The sequence below is a fragment of the Dichomitus squalens genome, assembly GCF_000275845.1.
Source record: "Dichomitus squalens LYAD-421 SS1 unplaced genomic scaffold DICSQscaffold_49, whole genome shotgun sequence".
In the NCBI taxonomy this organism is placed as follows: Eukaryota; Fungi; Basidiomycota; class Agaricomycetes; order Polyporales; family Polyporaceae; genus Dichomitus; species Dichomitus squalens.
This window is the reverse complement of record NW_006766931.1, coordinates 16,022-39,694: the sequence shown is the minus strand read 5'-3', so window position 1 is coordinate 39,694 and position 23,673 is coordinate 16,022. Positions and strand designations below refer to the sequence as shown.

Genomic DNA, 23,673 nt, shown 5'->3' with positions numbered 1-23,673 from the left:
ATTATATCATCAACCATCGCGACGCCCAAAACTGAGGCTGCCGAGTTTGGAGAAGCGGCCCTTGATGGAGCCGATGCTGCCCAACGTAGATGCTGTCACAGACGCAGCCCCAGAGAACGCAGCCGCCGGAGCGTTCCCGACGGTAACAACCGAGTTACGCGGCGACTCTTCAGAGAACGAGTCGCTGCCACCGTTGTCTCCAGGACCTGATGCAACGCCGTTGAAACCATGCCTGGCTAGATGTGCGAGGTGGCGTTGTAGGGGTGTCTGCTTCATCCAAGGTGCCTCCGCGACGGGCAGTCCGTTCTCCTGGGATCGGGGAGACATAGGTGAGGTTGAGGCGGAAGGCGTCATGCCAACGTGGATGGGACCGACAGTGAGGGGCTGAGTCCTCCTACAGCTGAGTCAGTACAAGCGATGAGGAGATCCAGTACTCTCAACGCACATAGTGTTGTAGTTGGGCGAGGGCATGGCTGCAGATGTTGGAAGGCGGGCAGACGTTGGCACCGCATTGATAGCGCGCGGTTCTGGGGTCGAGTTGACGGACAAACGCTGAATCTCGTCAGCAAAGTTCTTATGGAAGAACTTCTCCAGGGTAGCATGGAACGCCAACATCTCCTGAGGACAAAGCTGTCCGTGGAGTTTGAGGCAGCTATCAATCATACGGACCTAATCAAGAGTCAGAACCGTGATTGCATAGGATATCGGCTTCCGCCACGCACCTGCTCATCTATTGCATATCGAAGTTTCTCTACCTGTTCGACCCTATCCGGATACCTCGCAAGGTAGTCTTCGGACAAGAACACTTGGCGGAAGGCACCGACGCCACTGTTCAGTGGTGCATCGACAGCAGCGTTCAAGCTCATAGCGAGCACGTTGGTTGAGATATGCTGAGCCGTCTTGGCAAGAGACGAGTACTTCTGGTTCAATCCAGCCAACTCCCGCGTGCGCTGCTCGACTTCAAGAAGCGCAGTATCAACAGGAGAGATCGGCACCAACTGAACGTCAACAACTTCAGACCGGCGCAGGACCGTCGGGAAGTACTCCTCGGTGGTAAGGTACGTCTTCTCGATCCATACCTCCTCCGTGCCGTCACGATCCATCTTGGAGATTGGACGAGAATAGCTGAACAGATTGATTGCGCTGTAATCATGCCGCATCGTCAGGTGATATCACGAGTGCGCTAACGGACATTTCATACCTATGCTCGTAGTATGCGCGGACCTGAGGAGGGACATCTGGGTTTGTGAAGATTGGTAGTTCGCGGCGTGGTTCGGGTGTGACAGCGGTACATTGAATGTATTGATCGGTACCGAACCGGATGTCGACAGGGGGATCGCCCATAGTCTTGAGAAGTTGGGCGCCGGGGTGCTTGTTGAGCATGCGCTCGCAGAAGGCACCAAACTTCTCCCACTCGTAACCACGGTACTGCATGCAAAATGTCAGGAAGTCCAGCGGCTGATTACAGAAGAACACTTACGATGAACTGCTTGTTCCGGATAGCGTTGGGAAAGTTTCCGTAGAAAGCGACCCTGAAGTAATCGGAGTAATACCGCTGATCCGTGATGATATGCTCCAGGAGAGCCGCCTGGTGTCGAAGGATTTCTGCCAAGCGCGCACTAGATGGGCGTGTGAGCTGGGTACGTTATAGATATCACTGAGCACGTACTAGTTGAAGGTGACCTCCGCGTGTTTGGCCGCCAGGTCCTTGCAGATCTCGTACGCACTCTCCCACGCTTTCCCCTTCCCTGGAACCCTCGCGAGGTTGAGACTCACTAAGCTGTGTGATAGTGGTGGAACAACGCACCGAGATAGTCCAAAATGAGCAGACACAACGTCTCCTTCCGATGGAATTGCGATTGTTGTGGCAGACCCAAGTCCTCCATAGGCGGAGCGAAAGAATTGAGGTCCCACTCGTGAAGGTCTGCATGAAGCTTGAGAGTGAGGGCGGCCTCAACGTAGTTCTGAGACTGGAGGTGCATCTGAATGACAAAGCACACATTACCAACTGCGTGCAAAGCAAACAAGGGCGAAAGCTTACGTTGACGAGCTGATGGACATATTTGATATACATTTCATCGCGCCCGATGCGTCGAATGAAGTTCATCAGGCGAAGCTGTTGTGTACTCGTCAGTGGAAGAACGTTGACGGAAGAAGCTAGAACGTACCGTAGCGATAACACGATCATCCGCATATTCCTCGCCCTCCGGCAAGGCACGGACGCTGAGGAGAAGTTCGAGGAAGACATCGACTGAGTCGAGGAAGTGCGTCACGCGAGTGCGCAGGTCTTCGTCGACGTCCGAGGAATCGAAAAGGTGCCGAAGGTGACCGATGAAGAACGCACGGGATATCTCGTTGTTTTTACTGTCAGACATGAATAGGGTATCAAGTTTGCTGACAAGCTCGTTCTCGATATGCTCGAAGCTTCGCGAGGTGTGGTATTCGGCAATGATCATGCAGTAGAGCACTTGCACCGCATTCTCCCGAAGCTGGTCATGGTGGCTGAGACACAAATTGACGATGTGTCCAACAAGGGTATTCAAAGCGGCTTGATAGTTCTGGTGACGATATCAGGCGCTATAACAAGTATACTCGAAAAGGTTGTCGACTTACGGTATACCTTGCAATTGCAAGTTCTTCGGTGGCAGTCTCGTCTGGCCAGCCCAGAGCGCCCCATAACCGAAGCAGCAGCATAGCACCTTCACCTCGAATGTCGCCCGCAAGACGCCACACAGCTCGTCGTTTCTACATTCCAGGTCAAGTCATGTTCACGTCCACAAACCAGTTCAAACTCACCTGCGGGCTGAACTCTTCAATGACCAGGTGCTCAGAGGACAGTAACTTAAGCAGGACGTAGAAGCACTCCTTCCAAAGGGACGCATCGAACGGTCTCCCTGAAGCCTCGTCAGGCACAAACTCGCGCTCGAACATGCTCGCGATAGGGTCCATCATCTTGAGCAGCACACGATGCGCCAAGATATTCACGTTCAGCCAATTCTTCGGGAACGCATCGTTGTCGAGGATCGAGCCTGCCACCTTGAAGTACTGCAAGAGCAGTGTCGCTAGGTGGTCCCGCCCCTCAATCTCCAAAATGCTCTCCAGGAACATGACGATGTGCTTCTTGGGAGCCGAAAGTATTAGGACTAAGATGACGATGGCCACCTCGCCCAGACCGGGACTGAACTCCGGTTTGACGTCCAACGTTGAGGACGAGCCTGCGGCCGTCTTGGGAACTTGCGTTGCAAGAGAGAATGGGTATGACTCCGGGAATGTGACGGGGAAGTTATTAGTGACAGGTGTGGACGAACGATTGCGCTCGACGGCACGGAGTGACGCGGGGTTTTGGTACTCTTGGTACGAGTCTAACAATCTAATGAATGCGTCAGCGGCGACACTAGCAAACAGAACCGAGACAAGTACCTGGGTAGAAGGGATAATAAGTACTCGATGTTGTACTGCTCCTGCCTGAGTGCATTGCGATCGGATGTAATGACAGGATCGACCAGACATTGCTGCAACTTGTCTAGCATGATAGCCACAACGGTCACTGAAAGACGTATGCTCTCCAGCCAGCTCACTCGCGCAGCGTCTTTCGCTGCCTCCGAGTCCCCGGGCTGCGTCTGCGTGTACTCGTCAAAGCGGCCGAACTGCGGCTTGATCCAAATGACGACAGCCTCGACGAGCAGGCTGCGCGACTTGGGGTTGTCAAACAGGAAGCCTTTCACGATTTGGAGGTACATGATGAGCTTCCAAATAATGATCTTGCCCTTGGTCGACGCAATGGCGTTCGCGAACGTGGTAGCAATGGTGACAAGCTCGACGATGGAGAAGACCTTGCCGAGCTCCGGGAGGATGGACGTGAAGTGCTGGAGAGCGATGGTCTGCGTCCCGATGATCGACGGCGGGGATGTTGTAGACATCATTCGATTGACCTCATTCAGATGGGCACGCAGCTCGCGCTTGAACGTCGCCTCCAGGTGATCCGCCGTCGCACCGCCACCCATGCCCAGCTCCTTCGCCTTCTGGAGCTCCCGGGACCGGGCGATGAATTTGAATATATAGTGCCAGACCTTTAACGCTGCACGAAGGGACGACGCAGTATCATTCGCCGTGGGGTCCTGAAGCAGGCGGTTCATCGAGTGGATCATGTGCGACGCGGCCGACGCGCAAGTGAAGTGCCGCTCGATGTATACGTCTAGCACGGGCTGGAAGTTGCTGAAGCGGCGGTCCTGTACGATGCCGAGCACGGTCACGAGCGCGTTGAACACGAGGTGATCCATCTCGCCCGACTGGTTGTTAGACGAGACAAGGATGGCGAAGAGCGAGTCGAAGATGTCACGGAGGAACTTGACGATTTCAACCTCGCCCACAAAGGTGAACTTGCTCAGGATCGTCGACAGCAGCTCTTTATCCGTGATCTGCTCCCAGTTGAGCAGGCTGAGCAGCACCGAGTTCTGCGTGAACTTGGTCGAACAGAGGGATGAGCGAATCACGAGGCTGTCGCGCATGGGAGGTGCGATCCTCTGTAACTCTGGCGGGACGTACACCTGCTCAGGGCGCTGATTCGCTGGGAGCCAAGGCGTCGACTGCAGGTACATATCCGTCGTGATCTGTGCAAGTCGGTCTGCGCGGTACAGCACCAGGGTGTGACTGCCGTCCTCAAGGAACGCACGCCGGTCCGGGAAGAGCGGGAGGTACGCGAACGCAAATGGACGTTCTGATGTCTCAACGTTCCGACTCGACGAACGCTCGCGCGAACTGCGTTGGCGGAAGGTGAAGAAGAGGTGCCAGTTTTGCGCACCGTTGAGTGGGAGCTTGAGCTTGACGAGCTCGCCAAAGTGTGGCTGCGTCGTGCGCTGGAAGACCATCGAGTGGAACTGCGTCACCTCGGGCTCGCCGCTGCACTGGGAGATGACGCGCTCGATCGTCCGTCCATCTTGGTCCTTGACTTCCATCGTCACCTGCACGTTGCCGGTGACCGTGCCGACCTGACCGCGCGCAAAGTTCGCGACATTACGGCGGGTGGTGGTGCCCTGCGACGAGGAGAAGTCTCCGCTCCAGAGCTTGATGTAAAGCTCGTTGCGTACATCGCCCGGGAAGACGACGTCGGGGAAGCCAAGGCGCAAGCTGAGAGGGGTGTCCTGTAGGAGCGATGAATTCTCGCGGACGATTGTCTCGGCATCCCCATAGAAGATCTTGATCGAGACTGCCAGCATCTCAGCCCTGCGCAGCCGTCAGAGAAGAGACACGACTACAACACAAGATGAACATACCTCGGTGACTTCTCATACTCCCTCACGTTGTGATTGAGAATGTCTTGGTGGAGCATGGAGAATGTTGTCTCGTTCGTGGGCACGTAGATGGGCATCGTGTGCTCCCTCGTAGATGAAATCTCAGACTGCTCGGCAGCCATCGCGTTCAGCTGTGTCAGCTCAAGCACCGCGCACCCGAACGGCCTCCGAAAATATTGCGGGTCCGTCGAGTTCGAGCTACGCCCAAACGACTCGCTTGACATGGACGCGTTGTAGCTCGACCCGATCACCGTCTGACGTGGGTTCTCCGAGATCATGCCCATGTTGCTGCTCATCTTGAGCGACCCGTTCCTCACGATCTTGCACACAAGGAAGATCGGGTCCTGCGCGTCAGATTGCACCAAATCCGTGAACAGAGTTCGGATCCGCGCGGACGGGTCACGCGCAAGCACACCGTTGTGGTTCAGGACAGCGCAGAACTCCTCCGAGACAAATCGCGCGTCGGCCTTGTTATACAGCGAGAAGTACAACTCCGCGGTCTCACCGGGGGCGCAGGGCGAGGCGACGAATGCGCGCACGTCGAGGAAGACGTGGTAGAATTTCGCCCGCTGCTGAGTGGGAGACATCGGTGAGAGCGAGCCGATGAGGCGGGAGTGTCCGCGCGGGCGAGGGAGCTCCGGGAACGCCGAGTGGATGGACGCCGAGAGCGGAACCGGCGTTGGGACAGAGGCCGAGTAGTCGATAGAGCCGTTCGATTGGGGCAGCTTGTATGGGGTGTTGGGCGCGAGCGACACGTCCATGTTCGCGAGCGCGGCCTGCAGCGCGTACATCCGGACCGCGCTCATCCAGCTCCGGTGGTCGATCTCGCCCTCGACGTCGACGTTGATGAGCCCTCCCCAGGTCGGGTGGCGCACGATCACATCGAGGCCCTGGAGGATGTTCCCGGAGACGAGCCTAGCAACGCATTCGCGCCGCAGGTTGACGGTCTCCTCGGAACTGAGGGTCTGCGAGAGAAGCTGGCGGCGACCGAGATGAAGTACTTCAATGTACTCTCGGACGACATGGAAGAGGCGGTAATCGCGCTGGGCGAGGTACTGGAACATGAGCGCATGCCATTCCCGCAGAGCAGACGCGATCTCATCGATGATGGGTTGCGCCGCACCGGACAAAGTGTCGTCTCCAGACGTGAGAGTAGGACGAGGTGGTAATGGCTTGTTAAATTGAGACTCGGTGGGGGAGGCCGAACGAATAGAAGCGGGGTAGACGGGCAGGCGTGCACGCGTAGACAGCGCTTGGTCGGGGGGCGGGGTGAGCTTGAATGACTTGCGGGTAGCTGCGTCATTAACGTCTTCTTCTTCCTCGCGGACCGGGTCCATCTCCCGCATAGATTTGTTCCAACTCGCGAAGACCTCCTCCGACGTCCGACCGTCCGCCGGGCTGCTGAGCGCATTGAACAACTCCGTGAGACGGCCTTCCGCGTCTGAGACTTCATCTCGCACGAATATGTGGGAAGCCGGGAAGATGCCTATGAAGACTTGCTGCAACTCGTCCGCGCGAGCGGAAGGTTTGGGATTTGACGGGGAGGGGTCCGAGGACAGCGACCAGTTGACCTGTGGCCGCCGAGAAGTGCAAACGACGTACCTACGCAGCGTCAGCGATCATGTATACCCTGTTGCGATTGAGCTTTCAATCGTGGTCGTAATGGGAAAGATCCTCGACTGCCACTTTTGCGTCCGCGCGGTCTGACAATGACCGCGAGGGCAGGCAAATAAGCCGGGGAGGCAAATAAGCCGGGGAGAGAACGCTAGTGCTAAAATACGTGATAGCAGTCTTGAACACGATGAGTGAGGGGCGCGGAGGATGTCTTCTCCGTCCCCCACTGGCCGTTTCCTGTTTTCTCTCCCCGGCTAAAGTCCAGTTGATTGACAACCCGGACCATACCCACTCGGAGCTCCAACATGGACTTGCATGACAGGTATGTGGCAGCGAAGGACGTGTCGGAAGGGTGGAAAACAGATGCAAGGGTACTAGGATACAAGTACTCACCCACGATACCATACACCTTCAACCTCCTTGTCCCGCGGAATATACTTCTCGAACGCGTACACGTTGTCTCCGACCTCGAGGGAAACTACGTCCCTGTGCACGAGGTGCTCATCTCCCGAAGCGTCTGTCCAGGTGGAGATGTGGGTGCGGCTAGATAGCTTGGTGTCTCTGCGATTGACAGGCGAGAGTGGGTGGACCGCGTAGCCGTAGATGATGAGGGGAAGAGGCTCCCAGACTCCTTTACGCTGGCCAAGGGTGCCAGTCATGGCGGCAACAGGGTATCAGGCCTACGTGCGCAAGCTGCTCGTCGGAAGGTACGGCGGACTCGGCGGGAAAGGCGACGAAGCTGAGAGCTTGGGCGGGTGAGGTTTGGCGCCCAGAATACGCGCTCCGGCGTCCAGTAATCCGAGTTGACGGCTGCGAAGTGCGAAGGAGGCAAATACAACGAAGAGACCGCAGACGTGAGCGAGGTTATGTTTGGGTTGCAAGAGATGGAGAGGACAAGAAATATCAAGAGGCAGCGGCTGGTTGCGCATTCATCACAGGACCATCAGATCAAGAAGCCCACACCGGCGAGGGCTCGACATCAATTCATGTTACACTCTCACCACTGCAATGGTGCCAATATGAAAAGCACAGCATATAGCTTCTCAAGCGTTGTGTGTGGTTGAAGACCTACAGAGCGATGTGCGATATGGTGTATTCCGAAATGTGGAGAGCTCGAGCTAGACGCGCTGGTACTCACATTCGATCAACTTGCTTCTGTCCACCTCCATACTCCCCCCAAGCACCTTTTGGAAAAATTGTCCAGCTCCCGACAACTCTACAGCTTCTCATACGAGCAGCGAAAGAACGCCCTGACAATTAGCTGGGAAGGGCTAGGGAAGGCCGACTTCGCGGACACAGGGTGCTGCCTCCTTCAATATGTCCGAGATTGTGAAGACGAAACTCAAGAATGCCAGAGAGGCTATTCGTAAGAAGGAGTTTGAAAAGGCGCGTGATGCTGCCTTAGGAGCACTCGAATACGAAGAGGATAATTACTTCGCGTACGTCCGTTCCGACTTCGGATGGTGGGTCTAGTCCGTTCATACTCTGTGAAGGAACGTCTTTCTCGGCTTGGCGTACAGGGAATTGAAAGACTATGAGCAAAGCGAGCAAGTAACTGCCTCTCTGAGCTCGGATTTGACGCATATACTAACCCTCTGATCAGTCATTTCGTAAAGCCATAGCCTCCGATGAGCAGCAACTCCACGCTTGGCAGGTGCGTCGCGCAGTCGTCGTGCATACTTGACGACCAGGCTAACGTAGTGCAAAGGGTATCCGAGATTTGTATGAAGAGACGAAGAACCATTCGGAGTATCTGAAGTCATTATATAAGTTGGCAGAACTATACGCGGCCGGGTATGTGCTCCTCGTGCTTTGGTCAAACAGAAGTTCGTACCGAGAGTCTGTAGCAAGGACGCTGTCAAATGCGCCGAAATCATCCAGAAGATCATTGACATTCGACGCGACCCTAGCAGGAGCTCTCCTGTAGAGGTGAGATAATGACTACAATCCGCATTGAAGCTTCCGGGGCTAACAGTCTGTAGCTTGCAGAGGCTCTCGCCCTCTTACTCCCCGAGTCATTATTTTGCCCTGTCTTATCTTCGCTATCTCCGCCAGACCCAACAAACCCCTCTACGGCTACTTTCGTCGTGCAGTCGGCCATACACAACTCCTTGCCCATTCTAGAAGAACTCGTGTCAATCTATGAGCAGGATGAAACGACTTGGCAAGAGAGCGAGATCACCAAGCGCAGACAGAGACTCGATGCGCCTTCGCCCCAGGAGGTTCAGCGAGCTGTGACCCTGGAACTTATGGCGCGCTCCAAGGTACTATACACCGGCACACCGGCACTGGCTGTATGCATGCATATTAACATGAACTATAGCTACCAGCCCTCTACAACGAGGTGCTGAACCATCCTAACACCTCGGACGAGCTGCGCAGGAACACGGAAGAGAAATTGCTCGAGAAAAAGCAGCAATACTTGTTCGCTCTCCCCGCTGCCGGGAATGAAAATAAGGCACATCTAGCCTCTGAGTTGGACGAACTGATCAACGGCATCGTACTGTTGAAGATTCCGAATGAGCTCGCGTGGTCTCTTCTGCTGGAAAGTAAAGACGCAGCGCAGATCGGTATGTATTCCGTCCCACTTGCATTACAATGGATCACATTCAAAGAGAGTGTCGCAGAGGATTATGACTTCAACCTGCTAAAGCAGTTCATTGGGCTGTTCCCGAGATCGCCCTTGGCGAAGTTGCTGCAGGCGTACTTTGAACACATAGGCATACCCTTGATGGAAGATGCGGAAAAGGACGGGCCTGCTCCATCGCCTGATGAAGAGCCTGATTATATTGAGATCATGATGGTTCGTTGTGTCTCCGTCCAGGATAATGTATATGGGTCACTCATATCTATCGAGTCCAGGAGGTGTTCTCTAGCTTGAACGGCTCTATACTTGCACACAGGATTATCGCCGAGCTGTACGAACAAGACACTGATTATGAGAACGCCATCAAGGTTTCAGAGAGTGGACTCGAGCTCGTCCGTCGCGTCGAGCAGAACTGGGGACGACCGCTTAAGCAGTAGGCACAAAGCACGGTCTTTCGACTATGAGATGCTGATTCGCCCTACATAGAACAAAGAAAGCGTTCAACGTCATCCTCGCGACGTCATTGGTCCACTACTTCCCGCCCAAGCACCACCCACGCGCTCTCAAGCTCGTCGACGAGGTACTTGCCGAGGAACCGGACAACTTACGGGCCCTCCTGGCCCGTGGTTTCATCCTCGAGCATGCACAGAAGTGGACTAATTCAGCCGATATCTTTGCAAAAGTGGCCAAGCTGGACCCTGAAGGCTTCGATTACGGCCTGCAGGCAAAGGAAGAGCACGCCTGGTCAGAAGCCATGTGCGGCAAACTGCAAGTTGCCGCTGACGAGCTGAGGGATGTCATCGCCGTCTTGGATCAGCTGGAAGGCAGGGATGAGGACAAGGCGCGGGCGTGGTGGAGATTGGGGCGATGCTTTTGGGAGATGGGCGGTAAGAGATCCCATCTTTCGTCCATGGCTCGTTCGTTCATCTGACACTTCTGCGCTCTTTGGATCTGGGTATGTCAGTGGAACACCGTGAAGAAGCCTACAAGCATTTCGTCACCGCCCTGAAGCGCTCCTCGACGTTCGCCCCTGCGTTTACTTCCCTAGGCATCTACTATTCGGAGTTCCTCGAACCCCCTGACCCCAACCGTGCATCGAAGTGTTTCCAGAAGGCCTTCGAGCTTGACCCGAGGGAATCGGACGCTGCGCGCCGGCTCGCGGAAGGGTTCGCAGAGGAGGGGGAGTGGGACCTTGTCGAGGTCGTCGCGCGCCGCACCATCGAAGGCGAAGGCGGCTTGGAACAAGATCCAGAAGCAAAGGCCTCTCGCCGGTACCTGCCACTCAATGCATGGGCGTGGAAGGCCGTGGGTGCCGTCGAACTGGTATGTCCGCCCTATCTCTGTCAAACGTAATCAGACGTCATACTGATCCAAGATTCTAGACTCGGCGCAACTACGTTTCTGCCATCGAGGCGCTACAGATCGCGCTCCGGACTGACGTGGATGATCACATGTCCTGGCTCCGGCTGGGGGAGGCGTACAGCAAAGCGGGACGATACGCAGCCGCGCTCAAGGCCCTCGAGCGCGCGCGCGAACTGAACACGGAGGATTGGGTTGTGTCGTACTTCACTGGAGACGTGCAGCGGCAGATGGGCACGTACGATGAGGCCATCAAGGCGTTCCGGTCTATTTTGGAGGGCCGCCCGCAGGAGCTTGGAGTTCTTCATTCACTGGGGCAGACTTACCTGGAGCTGGGACGTTTTGAGCTCTCCACTAGTTTCCTCGCCAGGGCAGAGACGTCATTCGTCTCTGCGATCCGTGTTACCCTCGAGCTACTCGATGCCAGCTCCGGACTCCGCCGGGTCGCATGGAAGACAGTCGCCGACTCTCTATACCAGCTGTCAACCTTCTCCGCGTTCTCTGACGAAGATGCCGTCAAGGATGTGGTTGCAACCATTGTCTCACTCGTCACTGCATATCATGGCAAAGGCCCCGTCGATGGGCTTTCTCAGTCGGTCTCCATTGACGACATAGCCGATGCACCCGTGTATGCGCTTCAGGTCGCTTCTGCAGCATACGAGTACAGGCTGTCTCTAGGTGCAATCGACGATGCTGCCATGGCTTCCGAGCACTATGATCTTGGCGTCGCAATGTCTGCGTTCGCGAGACACACCCCGGACAGCGAGAAACGAGAGAAAGCTCAGCAAGATGCTATCGCTCATTTCAAGAACGCTCTCCGCCTCGAGCCCGGGAACGACGCCTTCTGGGTCGCTCTCGGAAATGCGACGTTCTTGTCCCAGACTGCGCTTTGCCAGCACTCGTACGTCCGTGCGTTGGAGATAGACGGGAAGGTATGTGTTCCTCTTCGTTGTCTGACTGCTAAGTCTGACCTGTCTTCAGAATGCCGCGACATGGACCAATCTCGGCATGTTGTATCTCCACTACGAGGACGTCGAGTTAGCAAACGAAGCGTTCTACAAGGCGCAAACGCTTGATCCCGACTACGCTCTGGCGTGGGTCGGACAGGGTCTCGTTGCGACTGCGAACCGGCACGACAGGGAAGCAAGGGCACTCTTCGAGCATGCCACGGGTCTGACGGCAGTTGTGGTAGATATCATCTTCATCTCTTGCGCCTTGTTCCATGATGCTGAACTTCATGTGTGCGTAGCCCGAAGCGGACCTGGAATATGCCACGCGTCTCTTCAGCAAGGTGAACGCGACATCAAAATCCCGCTCAGCCTCGTCCGAAGCGCTTCTTCCAGCATTCTTTGTCCTCGATCGCTATTGCAAGCAGAGACCCAAGGATGCATCTGCGTTGCATCTATTTGGACTTGTCTGCGAGCGCATCGGGCATATCGAGCTTGGAATAGAGATGATATCACGGGCAATATCCGTTCTCGAAGCAGCCTACGAGCAGTCAGAGGACCCGGTTATTGAGCGACAGTTCACCATCGCTCACGCTAACGTCGCCCGCTTGCGGATGGCCAAAGAAGACCACGAGGGTGCCCTTGAGTCGTATCAGGTCGCAACAGGTCTACTGCCCGAACAGAAAGAAGGAGATGACGCTGACACAAAGGCACTCCTGGCGCAGTGCCAGTTCGGCTCTGGCCTGGCTAACTTCAAGCTTGGACAGCTACCAGAGGCATTGACGCTCTTCGAGTTTGCAATGACGACGGCCGCGGATCTCCCGCTGATTCGGGGACACGTCGTCGTGCTGCTCGCGCAAACGCTATGGGCGATCGGCACAGGCGAGGCGAGGGAGTCGGCGAAGAACCAGTTGCTGCAGAGGTGCGTGGTGTGCTGTTCCATAAACTCACCGTCCATTGATCTCTACGCTGCCAGCATTGAATATGACCCCGAGAATCTGTTGGCGATCAACACCCTAGCCGGCATGGGCATCCTCACAGACGATGACGGCCTCGTCGATGCGGCGCTGTCCGAATTGCTGTCCCTCCCTCTCGATCAGCGCCACGAACGCGACCCCGAGCGCGAAGTCACATACCTCCTCGTTCAACATCATCTCGGTCAAGGCGACGCGATGCAAGCAATATCTGTAGCGCAGAAAGCTGTGTTCGCAGAGCCCGAAAGGACCGACGTGCGGCGCGCGCTCGCCTCCCTCGCGTTGCGCGGGGGTCAGAGCGCGACGGCGCTGGCTATCCTAGGTGGCTCGGCGCAGACCGAAGCAAGCTTCGCGGAGCAGCGTGCCTCGCTGGCGCTCCACGCGGCGTCTCTCTGCCTGGATCGCGGAAACAAGGACCGCGCGGCAGAGGCGTTGCGACTTGCACAGAAAGGGATCATGCTTTCCCCATGGAACCAGCGCGGCTGGGAGACGTTGGCATACGTCCAAAGCCGTCTTTCGCAGTGATGCTCTGATATCACTCGCGGTAAGGCCGGCCCAGCCGCCTGTAGTATGTAGCTAAAGTCCTTGATGTATTGGTAGGCAGCCAGACCAGTAGAGCGCGTTTTGATACGAGGGGATGAAGCAATAATAAAGAATGTATGTTGTTGAGCTGTGAATACATCGCCATTACCCACTATATACAGTACTAGTACGAAAGAGTGCATACTGCACTACTCTATCCGCCCTCAAGCAGGGGCGTCGTGCTTCCCAATCACGTTGGCCGCAACGAGCTGTATGCGCTTCCGGATGGGGTCGTTATCCGCCTGATTGATCTCTGCCAGCCACCAGCGCAGGCGCGTTCGCATCGCCTCCGTAGAGAGCTGGTCCGTGACGCTGCATCTGCAAGTTCAATGTCAACACGCAGGCGATAGAATGCTGATGCACGCACATTCCCCTTTCCTCGAGGGCCTCCCGCAACTCATCTGCGGTGAGCCTCTCGCCGAGATGCTCTTGGACAAGGAAGGCATCATCTGCCGCGATGTTGGCTAAGTGCTTCTTGATACGACGCAGGCGCATGGAAGGGATGCCAAACGTCGACAAGGCAAAGATCCTGCAAAGTTTCGATAAGCGGCGCAATTAAACACACAGGTCTAGAAGAACGCGCACCCGTTATACGACACGGCGGCGACACGGTCCAGGAGCTTCTCAACCGTGAGCTCAGGATGATCCACAGACCGCTTGTAGACGTCCCGGAAGACGAGCTGCATACTATCCGCAAAGTCCTTCTGTTTCTCACGCTTCTTTTTGTCGATCCGCTCCTTCTGGGAGGGTAGGAGACATGTTGAAGGGAGCAGGAAGGGAGCGTAGATGACAACGAGCGGGATGACTTCCTCGGCGACGAGGACAATCAGAAGGAAAGGTATGAGTCTGTAAGAGGTTAGGCTAGCCTCTGCCCGGGACTACGCAAATTTGGAGACTCACTTGAGCGCATCCTGTCTGAAGTTCGCGATGAATCGCGCCTCCCACCGCGTCAGCGGGTCTCCCCCACCCTTAACGCGCGCCTGGATATCACGGACGCGTTTCCGGTTGACGTTGATGAGCTTCACGCCGTTCCAGTAGAATTTCTGGAGCAAGGTTCATTAAAGCACCATGGAGAGGACAGGGGCTGCATACGAAGAGTTCCTTCGCTTGGTGGTAGAGCTTCCCGACCCAAGACGCGTCCTCGGGAGGAGGCTTGAGGATGCCGTGCTTCGAGGCATCGTAATAGTCTTCCTTGGCTGTCTGGATGACGGAATGGTCTATCTCGGTCACGGTCCCACTAGGTAGTGGGGGGACTCCGCCAGGAGGCGTGGGGATGCTTTCCGAGCCGGAACTCAAGGAGGTCGCTGCAGACTCGGAGGCCTTCTGCGACGCTAACGGTTCCGGATATGCTTTGGGTGGCTTGACAGGACCAGGTCGCAGATCAACCTTAGGCTTCCGTGGGGCGGCACTGGGTGCAGGAGGCGGGACATCTTTCGCAACTGAGCTCGTGGGAGGCGGGGGCGTCGTGGACACACATCGCGAGCCGCGGGAGTACACGGCTACAGCACCAGAAACTCGCCACGACACTCCGTCGCGCGCGCGCGTTGAGAGGTGGACATGTCGAGCTCGGAAGCGTACTGCCGCAGATGTGCGATGATGTCTTGTCACCGTAAGACTGTCGTGCAGGCGAACGAAAGAGAGGAAGTGTGGTATGTCGATGAGCATGTGCGCTTAGAAGCCACCGATCCGAAACAATTTGAGCACTCACCCGTCCACCAGTCCATTCCTCAACGAAGCTAACATCAAATCGGTAAGGTTCCCAGGTGTCCGTGGTTGCGCCTCGTCTTTCCGTAGTGGTTGGTGTGGAATGGGAAGTGGTGGGAGCCAAACGAAATGCGAGGCGTTTGCAATGGCCGAGCAGTTCACGCAAGCCTCTGGAAGCGCCCGGCATCTGCCGCCTCCCATCCCACCGCTCGTTGTTCTTGCTCCACATATTCGATAGCATTTGTGCCCTTAACCTTGCAATGCGATGCGTTAGTCTCGATTTCGATTCATGTGATGCCTCTGTGGATCTTTCCACGTCGGCGTTGACAAGATAGACATGTTAGGGAAGTACGAATGCATCAGGTCCTCACAGCCTTCCGAAGTCAAGGCAACAACATGACATGGGCGTCGCCTCAGGCTGAGGTAGCACACTGGCATATAAGGACGCCTTGCATGGGATCAGCCATAAGTATTCTCTCTTGTTTCTTCCCTCCTCATTCGTTCATTTCGCGCAACACTTGGCAAGACCAAGCAGGAACAATGCCAAAGTCCGACACCGACTCAGAGTTTGAGGAAAAGCAAGAGACATGCATGGGGGCATGTCTCAGCATATGCTGTGGATGCTGTTGTAAGTTTGTCGTCTGCCATCCTCCGGTTGCACAGAAGTAATTCTTTTACAGGTATGTCTTGTCTGAACCTCAGCAACCCGTGGTGTTTGTTCAGTGTGTACTATAACATCGCACATACGATCATTTCTTACCTCATCGCCGACTCATAGAAAGCTACGGCGGTAATAGAAAAGCCGAGAACGAGGACGAGGACGACGAAGAGCAGGCGAACAATCGAGTTTATGCTCAGCCAGCACCGCGAACGTCAATGTCAGCAACTAGATGACGTACTGCCCTCAATATGTGCAGAGTCACCTGCATAGGTACGTGACTTGCTAGTCGCTTGAGGTGCATAGCCGGCTCACTTGACTGTATGCTAGATTGAGTACTACTTATATACAGTTGTCGTCAACGAGCTTGGTGAAGCATAGGAAGGCTACTGTTCCGGTCGTGGGCCTGTTGGCACCGTCAGAGCTATCAGGGCTGAAGTTTTCGACAAGGTGTTTGGTGAGGATGGGACGAAGAAGCGTGCGAAGCGGACTGAACTCAGCAAATCAGTCCGGGGAAGATTGTGTCGCGTCGCCGAGAGACATGACCAAGTTCCTGTATACGCTGTAGACTGATGTTCTATGAAGATCAAATTCTTGTGAGGCACAGTTTAATATTCACGAGCTTCGTTTGCCTCTGTGATGGTCTTAATTTTTGTGACGCCTAGGCCCGGGCAGCGCGATCAGCAGACTCACCGGACTGAATGTGTATCACAATCATTTCTGCCGAGTCCTGGCACGACGCTACGCACTCCCAAGCTCTATATCCGGGTTTGTGTGTAGTCACGGATGATAACCATCGATAGCGTAGCCCGATGGGAAGACGGTACGTTGTTAGAGGCTATGGTGAGCTCTGGGCACGCAGGAGCGGTTGTCGGTACCGACTGGAGATACTGAGCTTCGTTGAAGTGCGATTCTTCGATCGGAATATGTAGTCCGTCAAACATGGTGGCTGTGTCGCCTTGCCAGACAAACTTGCTGCAGTTGCTAACGGCGGCTTGTATCTCTTTTAAATTGCCTCATACGTAGTGATGTGCAAGGCTGGGTTTCAAGCCCTAAAGCCCCGGGTACCCGGACCTCAAAAGCACAGCACAGCCCGGCCCTCCGTCGGGCTTTCAGGGCTTGAGGGCTCGGCTTGAGATTTGGTAGGCCTGAGCCGGGCCCTCAAGCTTCAAGCCCGGGCTTTTGACCTGTATTCACTCGAGTATCAGCTTTCAAGCAAGGTGTCTGTATGGTATAGACAAGGGCTGCATTGACTTCAAAAAAGCACTTTGTGACTCACATACAGGAAAGAACGACGCAGCTCTACAGGCAGCCGGAGCTCGCACGCTCGAATATGGGCGCTAGACCTGCCGGATTTGGCGACTCCGACACTCTCACTATCTCAGAGCACGCACTTTCCACGTTCTGTTGTCGGTCTCACAGCTTATGCGACATGGTATGCATACTGATACCGAGGTAAGCTCACTATACATCTACAAAGAACATAACCTCTTCAATGTAGGGAGCAGGCGGAAAGCCCGGGCTTAAGCCCGAGCCCAGCCTGGCCCAGCCCGAGCCTGCTACTAGGCCCCGGCTTGAAGTCTTGGTGAGCCCGAGCCCGCTCACCAAGACTTCAAGCCGGTCCCTAGCCCGGATATTTGAGCCCGGCTCGGCCCTGCACATCACACATGAAGTCACGGAAAGCCAAGATGTCCGTTGTCTATACGGTGTTTGCAGAGCTCAGCCAAACACAATATTCTGTGTTATCGTTCTCTGGCTCCTTCAGTGAACTTGAACAAAAACCGTTTGCCTTCTTTTTGCTACCTTGTTATATGCGAGCTCCTGTCTCTGCGTCTGCTTCACACAGCGGTATCTCCGTTGATCGCAAGTTAGACGCCTGAAGACGCCACACAACAAACTAATAATGCAGCGGCAATAGCAGGCAATAGCCCTCCATACTGGGCGGCTGGCGTCCTTAGAAGTCCTCTATCAATCTATTGTGAGTGCTCTCCAGCACGCTGCAAGATCACTGATCTTATTGCAGCTTGGGCAACCCCAGCAAGCCTTGTAATGATGCTGACGCAGTGGGAGTTCTGTATTCCTAAGCTGTGGAAGAAAGAAGCCGGCATGTGACGTTTGGCATACCATTGGAAGCATTCGCACTGCTTGCGCTGGCTACAATCCCTCGAACGTCTGTGTGGACAAGGTGAATGAATGACTCTACCTAGCAATACTGATTGCGTGTTGTCAAGTGCTTCATAATCAGAATCATCTAGTCTTCCCGCGCTGTCGAACCGCCCATGTTGGTGAATATAAAAGACATCTGTTGGTTTTGCGAGGTCGTCAGCTCTTGCGCACCGTATTCAGTCAACTTTCGAATCTCTAGAAGGAGTAGCCTACAACGAGGTATGTAAACCTCTGGGATATCGGGCCAGGGAGGTATGAGACCTCCCAACCACGCATATGATTGGCTGTCAGCCTAGGACATCAATACGGGCGCATCAAATTTTGATAGCTGGACCGGTGTACATACTCGAGGCAACTTCAAGGAGCTCGAATAAAAACCATACTCCCTCTGAGGAGGTCGCAGTAGTTGACGAGGCAGCATTTTTCCAACATGTGAAGAGTGTTGTGCAGGCGTGGCGGGTGAGGAGGGTGGGGGACGCGCGACGCAAAAGACCACCGACGCTGTCACCACGGGCGCATCAGCGCGCTAGTTTTGATGATCAAAGTTCTCAATCAGCATTGTGGCGTTTGATGCCAGATTTAGGGTTTGCGCGAAGAGGACCCGCCATTCGTGCTCCCTCCCCTCCCTCGCTGCGCTCGGGGGGTCCCCCGAGCCGGGAGCACTCAGGCGGGCACTCTAAAGCCTCGTTCGCGCGATAAATACAGACGGCCTCCCCTTTGGGGGGAGGAGGAGGTGTGAATAGCGCCTAACCCAAACCCGAACCCGAACCCTAACCGAACCCAAACCCAAACCCAAACCCTAACCGAAACTCTAACCGACGCGTATCACTAAGACCGCGTGGGTTGGGAGGTTTGATACCTCTCTGGCCCGATATCCCAGAGGTTTGCATACCTCGTTGTAGTCTCTACACTTCTCATTTTGCAGAATAGCATGACTGGTCTTGATGGACATATATTTAGCCTTGGCTTGTGGTTGCCGCATTGTTGCCCAGTGAATACGGAAGCATACTTGAGCGCGTGTTTTATCCGAGTCTCAGTTGTCTCTTGACCTGATGGTAGTCTCATGTAGCCATTTACTGCCTTCTGCGCTCATGCTCCTCGGAGTTGTGCAGAGTGTCGAAACAAGCCAGGCTTTGTATCACTACATATTGAAAAGCCCTACATATCAAACCGCTGTCGATTGTCGTCTGAGAACGAGCCCTTCAAGAAATGCGTAGAGCTTCAAGTTTGTTCCCATCACATTCCCGAGTAATTTCCTCGTATGCCGACTGAGGCATGGGATTCACATGTACCTAGCTGTTGACGTAGAGCTCAGCTGTGCAGGCCTGGATTTTTGAGCTCCATCACTGTCTAGTGTGAAATGTGCAGACAGCACATCACAACCGTTGACCTGATGCCGAGCAAACAGCTGCACATTGCATGAGCGAGGGGACATCCCGCTCAGGTTGCACTCCCGCAGGGTTCAATCGAGTAGCTCACTTGACATATGCAACAAGCGGAGGTGCGCCTCGGACGGGACGCTCATCTCGTAAAATGTCTCCTAACCGGCACCCGATCATCCATGGCCGTGATCGCTCTTACGACACAGCGGAAGGTCTGTGCGTGAGTGCACCGCACGGACCATTGCATTGGAATATAAAAACATTGGAGAGAGACGAGGAAAGCCCAACCGGGGGATGCCTCATCTCACAATCTCCACGCTACAGCTTCACAGATCAAGCTCTGGAAAATTATTGACCGGTGAGTGCAACTGGTCGCCTCTTGCCCTTCATGTTCTTCCCTGTCGCCTGGCTGCGACTCCTCGCCTGCTGTGAATGCAGGGCCGTGCACTCCGGACATGTGTTTCCGATGCTTGTCTCCTGACAAGTACTGATCATCGCTTTTTTTCAGCACGTTATGCCCTGCGGAGGAACGCGCTATGCAGAAGGTACATGAGCTATAATCGAGTGCGCAAAAGGGACGTCTGCTTACCTATCCTATTCCTGTATCTTCCGATCAACATCTTTCAAGCCACGCGATACTGGTACGTCACAGGCACGTCTCGATTGAAACACATGTATATTCACGATTTCTTGGACAATGGGTGGTTACACACAACACGGCTACGCGCTCGACACACCCAGGCCTCCACCCGTCCCACTTGGATGCAGCAGTCGCGATCCGGTCACGGATCAGGCCCCATCACGGCTGCGATGAGATGTTGACCTGATCACCGGGAGAGAGCTTGAGCTTGACGAGCTCGCCAAAGTGTGGCTGCGTCGTGCGCCGGAAGACCATCGAGTGGAACTGCGTCACCTCCGGCTCACGAGATGACGCGCTCGATCGTCGGGCTATCCGTGCTCTTCATTGATGACGAGAGATCACTGCTTGCGAGTTTGATGCTGAGAACGGGACCAAGACCAGGGCCGAGGCGGAATAGCCAACGGAGCCGTTCACTTGGGGCAGCGTGTATTGAATGTTCGTCATAAGGAACACGTCCCCGCCTGCGAGCATGGCCCGGACATTGCCCAAAGAGTTCTGGTGAAACGCCGCCCTCGGGGTCCATTCAGCCGACGGAACCCCAGGTTCGGTGGCACACGATCACATCGAGGCCCCGGAGGATGTTCCCGGTGACGGCACTCGCACGTTCATGGCTGTTTTGGAACGCTGTCTGCGCCGTGTTGGTGTGCTAGAGAGAGGCGAGATACATATCATGGCCGTAACTCACCCGGACTCGGCCATCGGGTTAGATTTTCGGTCAAAGCGACGGGCGGGAAGACGGATAATGAGTGGTCGCACGTCCTGTGACGTGAACGGCCATGACCATCGTTTTCAGCATCGCTATGATGCGACAGAGAGAGGCGATGCATACGTACCGGCCGAGCGTCGCGCGATCTTGAGTGTAGGGTGGTGGTAGGCGCACCCGTAGCCCTCGCCCCGAGACGGATTTTTCGAACCACGTTTCCGGGGCGCGGGAACTGTTCCGAAGGGTGGTCCAGGCACCGGATGATTCGCCCAAAGTGCTTGGTCGGCAGTGCCGAGCGTGGGGAGGCTGGCACGCGAGTGGCGCTTGTGAGTGCACTGAAATCGCGTCTTGGGTCGGTTTTTTGTTGAAACTTGGCAGATCGCCGCGAAACCGGCAGCGATCTGAGCGGAAATGGTCGTAGACTGTGTTGATATCAATCAGAACGTGCCCTGGTGCGTTCGTGTGGAGATATGAGCGAAAATACCCACCTGCGGCGCAGAGTTGCTCGCAGTTGCCCCCCTCGCCAGATGCTTCCCCCGCGTCGACGGCGGCGGTTCCGAGCTCGCGCGGGGTCCTGTTGATCGTCGGGTGACACCGCGGGCCGGGAGATCCTCGCGGGAGGGCCCGCACGGCCGTTCACGAGTCGGAGGAGCACTCGCACCAAGAAGCCTGCACTTCCCCGAGCTTGCGTCTCGCGAAGGCGCACGCGCAGCAAGTATTTCCGATGGCTGCCTCCATCGCCACATCTCGCCTGACCCATCCGCGATGTAGCTGCCCGGCACAGCGCGTACGCGAGCTTCACGTCGTGTCCTGCCACACGCATCCTGTGCAGCAGCCCTTCTCAGACTCGGCGCTGGCCCCGCCGATGAGCTCGCCAGGCCGAGCTCGAAAGCGGACGAAAGAGACGGCGGACGGCGGACGGCGGACGGCGGACCTGGAGACGCACCCCAGGATCAGCAATCCGCAAAGCGCATCCACGCTCGGCTGCTCCGCCCCTCCCCCATTGCCCCTCGCCGAGGCGTGCTGTGCCGCCGCCTGTCGTCGGAGAGCGCACCATGAGGCGACGGGAGGTTCGACGGCGGACATCAGAGTGGGGGGGCGTTGCGACGCAGAGTCGGGCATAGGCTCGCTCGCACAGATGGCCTGAGGGCTCGCGGACGTGCAGCCGGGCGACTTCTTCCGCTCCCCGAGGCGCGCGCATCTCGTACCGGTTCTCTGCAGTGCAACGCAGGCTTGTCAGCTCAGGGGGACGCAAGCTGAGAGGGGAAGCCTCTGACCTGGGCGGAGAGAAGGACGGGCCTGGCTGCTGTACCATGTGTTTGTCTCGCCCGTTCGAGCGCGGTTCTCCTGTTGCGGGGCATTGCATATGACCCCGCTAGCCGGCGGTCGCGTCGCCCGAGCCCCGTACGCGAGAGCGGGGGGAGGAACCTCTGGCGGCGTCCCTCCCGCCGGCTTGGTCCCGCATGTGAATCCACCCATGTTTTTCGTCCGCTAACCTTTGAGCTGATCAGTGCGCGTCGTCCTGGCACCACAGAGCAGCGAACCGACGTACCTCAAGAGACCGCACAGGGCCACTGGTACTGCGTTCGCTTCTTGCACGAGCGCGTGCGCGCGGCGAGAGCCGACTATGCGGCGGGTGATGTGGAGGTGCGGAGGCTGGCGGAGTGCAGCTGGCGGGCCAGCTTCTCGGTACGCGGGTGAACGGCGTGAATCGCTCGGGGGGTTCGTTCGCGACGCGTCGGGGAGGGCGTGGGACGTGCTTGCCGAATGATGAGGCAGGTGGAACTGCAACATTCGGGCCAGGGACGTGGCCGCTTGCGGGTGGCGTGGCGTCCCGAGAAGGATTGCCATGTTCTCTGTCATCTGCGCAGACGCGGAGGGGAGAGCTTTTCTTTCGGGAGCGTCCTGCAATGTGTGCGGGGTGCGGCTGAGCTGAAGGCGAGGCGATCTCCGAACGCGGCGGGGCGAACGGGTCGTGATCTGAAAAGGGGGCGGGGGGTTGTAGTGAGCTTGGAGAAAATGCGGACAAAAGGGAAAAGGGGACCGGGTATCTGCAGCGGGCGGACCGGGTATCTGCAGCGGGCAGCACGTCTCACAGGCTCAACCCGCAAGCGTAGAGGGGGGCTAGAGACTGATGAGCGAGGATGGATGTGAGGGCGACTTACCGGTGACAAACGCGGTCCGAGGGCTCATCTGAGCTGCAGCAGGCTTGTCCGAGCCTGTGACGCGTCTTGCCAGTGCCGCCGAGGCCAGGAGCGAGCCGTGACGCGCTCAGGACGGCCGCTAAGCGAGGGAGAGGGAGCAGCAGAGAGCAGCCAGGACGCGTCATGGCCGCGTCCTCGATTGGCCGGACACGCTCGAGCGAGGGCGAGAGAGGGCGAGCGAGGCCAGAGCTGGTGCAGAGCAAGCACAGAGCGAGCATGCACAGAGCGAGTCCACCGTCGCCTGTCTGCTTCAACTCGAGATGCCCTGACCGCACTCGGTGGCCCACCGGCCCAACGGGCGTCTACGCCCCTGGCCAATCCCCGCTTCGCCCGTCGCCATCCTCCCTTTTATTCTCTCTCCTCCCACCCCAATTATCTTTTGTTGCCTGTGCCCGTCGTTGGTCCCCGTCGTGCAGCATCATGCGCGCTGGATATCTGCCCGCTGTGCACGACGGCCCACGGCGGACTGCGGCGCCTCCCCTCCCTCGGCCGCACCGGATCGATTTGAATGCTTCCAGGACCGTCGCTCAATCCGGCAACTCTCACTTACCATGCCCCCTTCCGGAACATGCACTCTATACATACATGTGCCCGTCGTCTTCCATTCTCATGACTGCATCACCGAGGACTATCATCCCGCTCTCTCCACCGTGCTCGACCCTCCGCGCCGCGTCCGCACGACTGGAGCCCCACGCGTCGCAGCGCCCCCAGCGTCGGCGAGTTCGCTGGTCTGCCACACGGGCTGTGCACGCGCCACCGTGCAACACAACCCAACCCGACCTCAGCGGAGGCGGCCGCGGATGAGTCGGACTCGCATTCGGAAGTCCCATCGTACCGCCCTTGCACGCGTCTAACGATTATT

General features: G+C 56.4%; 5 protein-coding genes across 5 annotated transcripts; 2 read left to right on the top strand and 3 right to left on the bottom strand.

The window, feature by feature from the left end:
- Positions 1–9: 9 nt before the first annotated feature.
- Positions 10–7,611, bottom strand: DICSQDRAFT_163237 (cytoplasmic protein; the record flags this gene model as incomplete). Its single annotated transcript, XM_007369421.1, has 14 exons — positions 7,299–7,611; positions 5,274–6,893; positions 3,421–5,223; positions 2,797–3,370; positions 2,614–2,745; positions 2,169–2,558; positions 2,042–2,116; positions 1,808–1,982; positions 1,670–1,748; positions 1,481–1,619; positions 1,202–1,428; positions 723–1,143; positions 446–669; positions 10–400 (listed from the first exon to the last, which is right to left on the bottom strand). The coding sequence occupies exons 1-14, from the start codon at positions 7,562–7,564 to the stop codon at positions 10–12; spliced, it is 6,516 nt and encodes a 2,171-aa protein (XP_007369483.1). The 5' UTR covers positions 7,565–7,611.
- A 611-nt stretch (positions 7,612–8,222) lies between these two features.
- Positions 8,223–13,297, top strand: DICSQDRAFT_68609 (TPR-like protein; the record flags this gene model as incomplete). The annotated part of the gene is made up of 15 exons (XM_007369420.1): positions 8,223–8,344; positions 8,399–8,456; positions 8,509–8,559; positions 8,614–8,699; positions 8,753–8,834; positions 8,888–9,169; positions 9,229–9,475; positions 9,533–9,708; positions 9,768–9,925; positions 9,979–10,379; positions 10,457–10,815; positions 10,875–11,783; positions 11,833–12,039; positions 12,101–12,720; positions 12,775–13,297. The coding sequence occupies 15 exons, from the start codon at positions 8,223–8,225 to the stop codon at positions 13,295–13,297; spliced, it is 4,281 nt and encodes a 1,426-aa protein (XP_007369482.1).
- A 221-nt stretch (positions 13,298–13,518) lies between these two features.
- On the bottom strand, positions 13,519–15,078 carry DICSQDRAFT_149555 (uncharacterized protein; the record flags this gene model as incomplete). Its single annotated transcript, XM_007369419.1, has 7 exons — positions 13,519–13,666; positions 13,722–13,883; positions 13,940–14,200; positions 14,255–14,397; positions 14,447–14,674; positions 14,705–14,853; positions 15,063–15,078. The coding sequence occupies 7 exons, from the start codon at positions 15,076–15,078 to the stop codon at positions 13,519–13,521; spliced, it is 1,107 nt and encodes a 368-aa protein (XP_007369481.1).
- A 441-nt stretch (positions 15,079–15,519) lies between these two features.
- On the top strand, positions 15,520–16,304 carry DICSQDRAFT_157159 (uncharacterized protein). The gene is made up of 4 exons (XM_007369418.1): positions 15,520–15,686; positions 15,739–15,780; positions 15,837–15,989; positions 16,047–16,304. The coding sequence occupies exons 3-4, from the start codon at positions 15,949–15,951 to the stop codon at positions 16,282–16,284; spliced, it is 279 nt and encodes a 92-aa protein (XP_007369480.1). The 5' UTR covers positions 15,520–15,686; positions 15,739–15,780; positions 15,837–15,948; the 3' UTR covers positions 16,285–16,304.
- A 3,601-nt stretch (positions 16,305–19,905) lies between these two features.
- On the bottom strand, positions 19,906–23,673 carry DICSQDRAFT_157158 (uncharacterized protein). Its single transcript, XM_007369417.1, has 6 exons — positions 22,773–23,673; positions 22,160–22,587; positions 21,885–22,103; positions 21,096–21,822; positions 20,590–21,029; positions 19,906–20,532 (listed from the first exon to the last, which is right to left on the bottom strand). The coding sequence occupies exons 1-4, from the start codon at positions 22,798–22,800 to the stop codon at positions 21,406–21,408; spliced, it is 1,092 nt and encodes a 363-aa protein (XP_007369479.1). The 5' UTR covers positions 22,801–23,673; the 3' UTR covers positions 19,906–20,532; positions 20,590–21,029; positions 21,096–21,405.

Coding starts and splice junctions, on each gene's coding strand:
- DICSQDRAFT_157159 (XM_007369418.1), top strand. CDS start 15,949: ATGACGTACTGCCCTCAATATGTGCAGAGTCACCTGCATAG. Junction 15,990..16,046: donor GTGCAGAGTCACCTGCATAG/GTACGTGACTTG, acceptor ACTGTATGCTAG/ATTGAGTACTACTTATATAC.
- DICSQDRAFT_157158 (XM_007369417.1), bottom strand. CDS start 22,800: ATGAGCCCTCGGACCGCGTTTGTCACCG. Junction 22,104..22,159: donor GCCCTGTGCGGTCTCTTGAG/GTACGTCGGTTC, acceptor ATCAGCTCAAAG/GTTAGCGGACGAAAAACATG. Junction 21,823..21,884: donor CCGTCCTTCTCTCCGCCCAG/GTCAGAGGCTTC, acceptor GTTGCACTGCAG/AGAACCGGTACGAGATGCGC.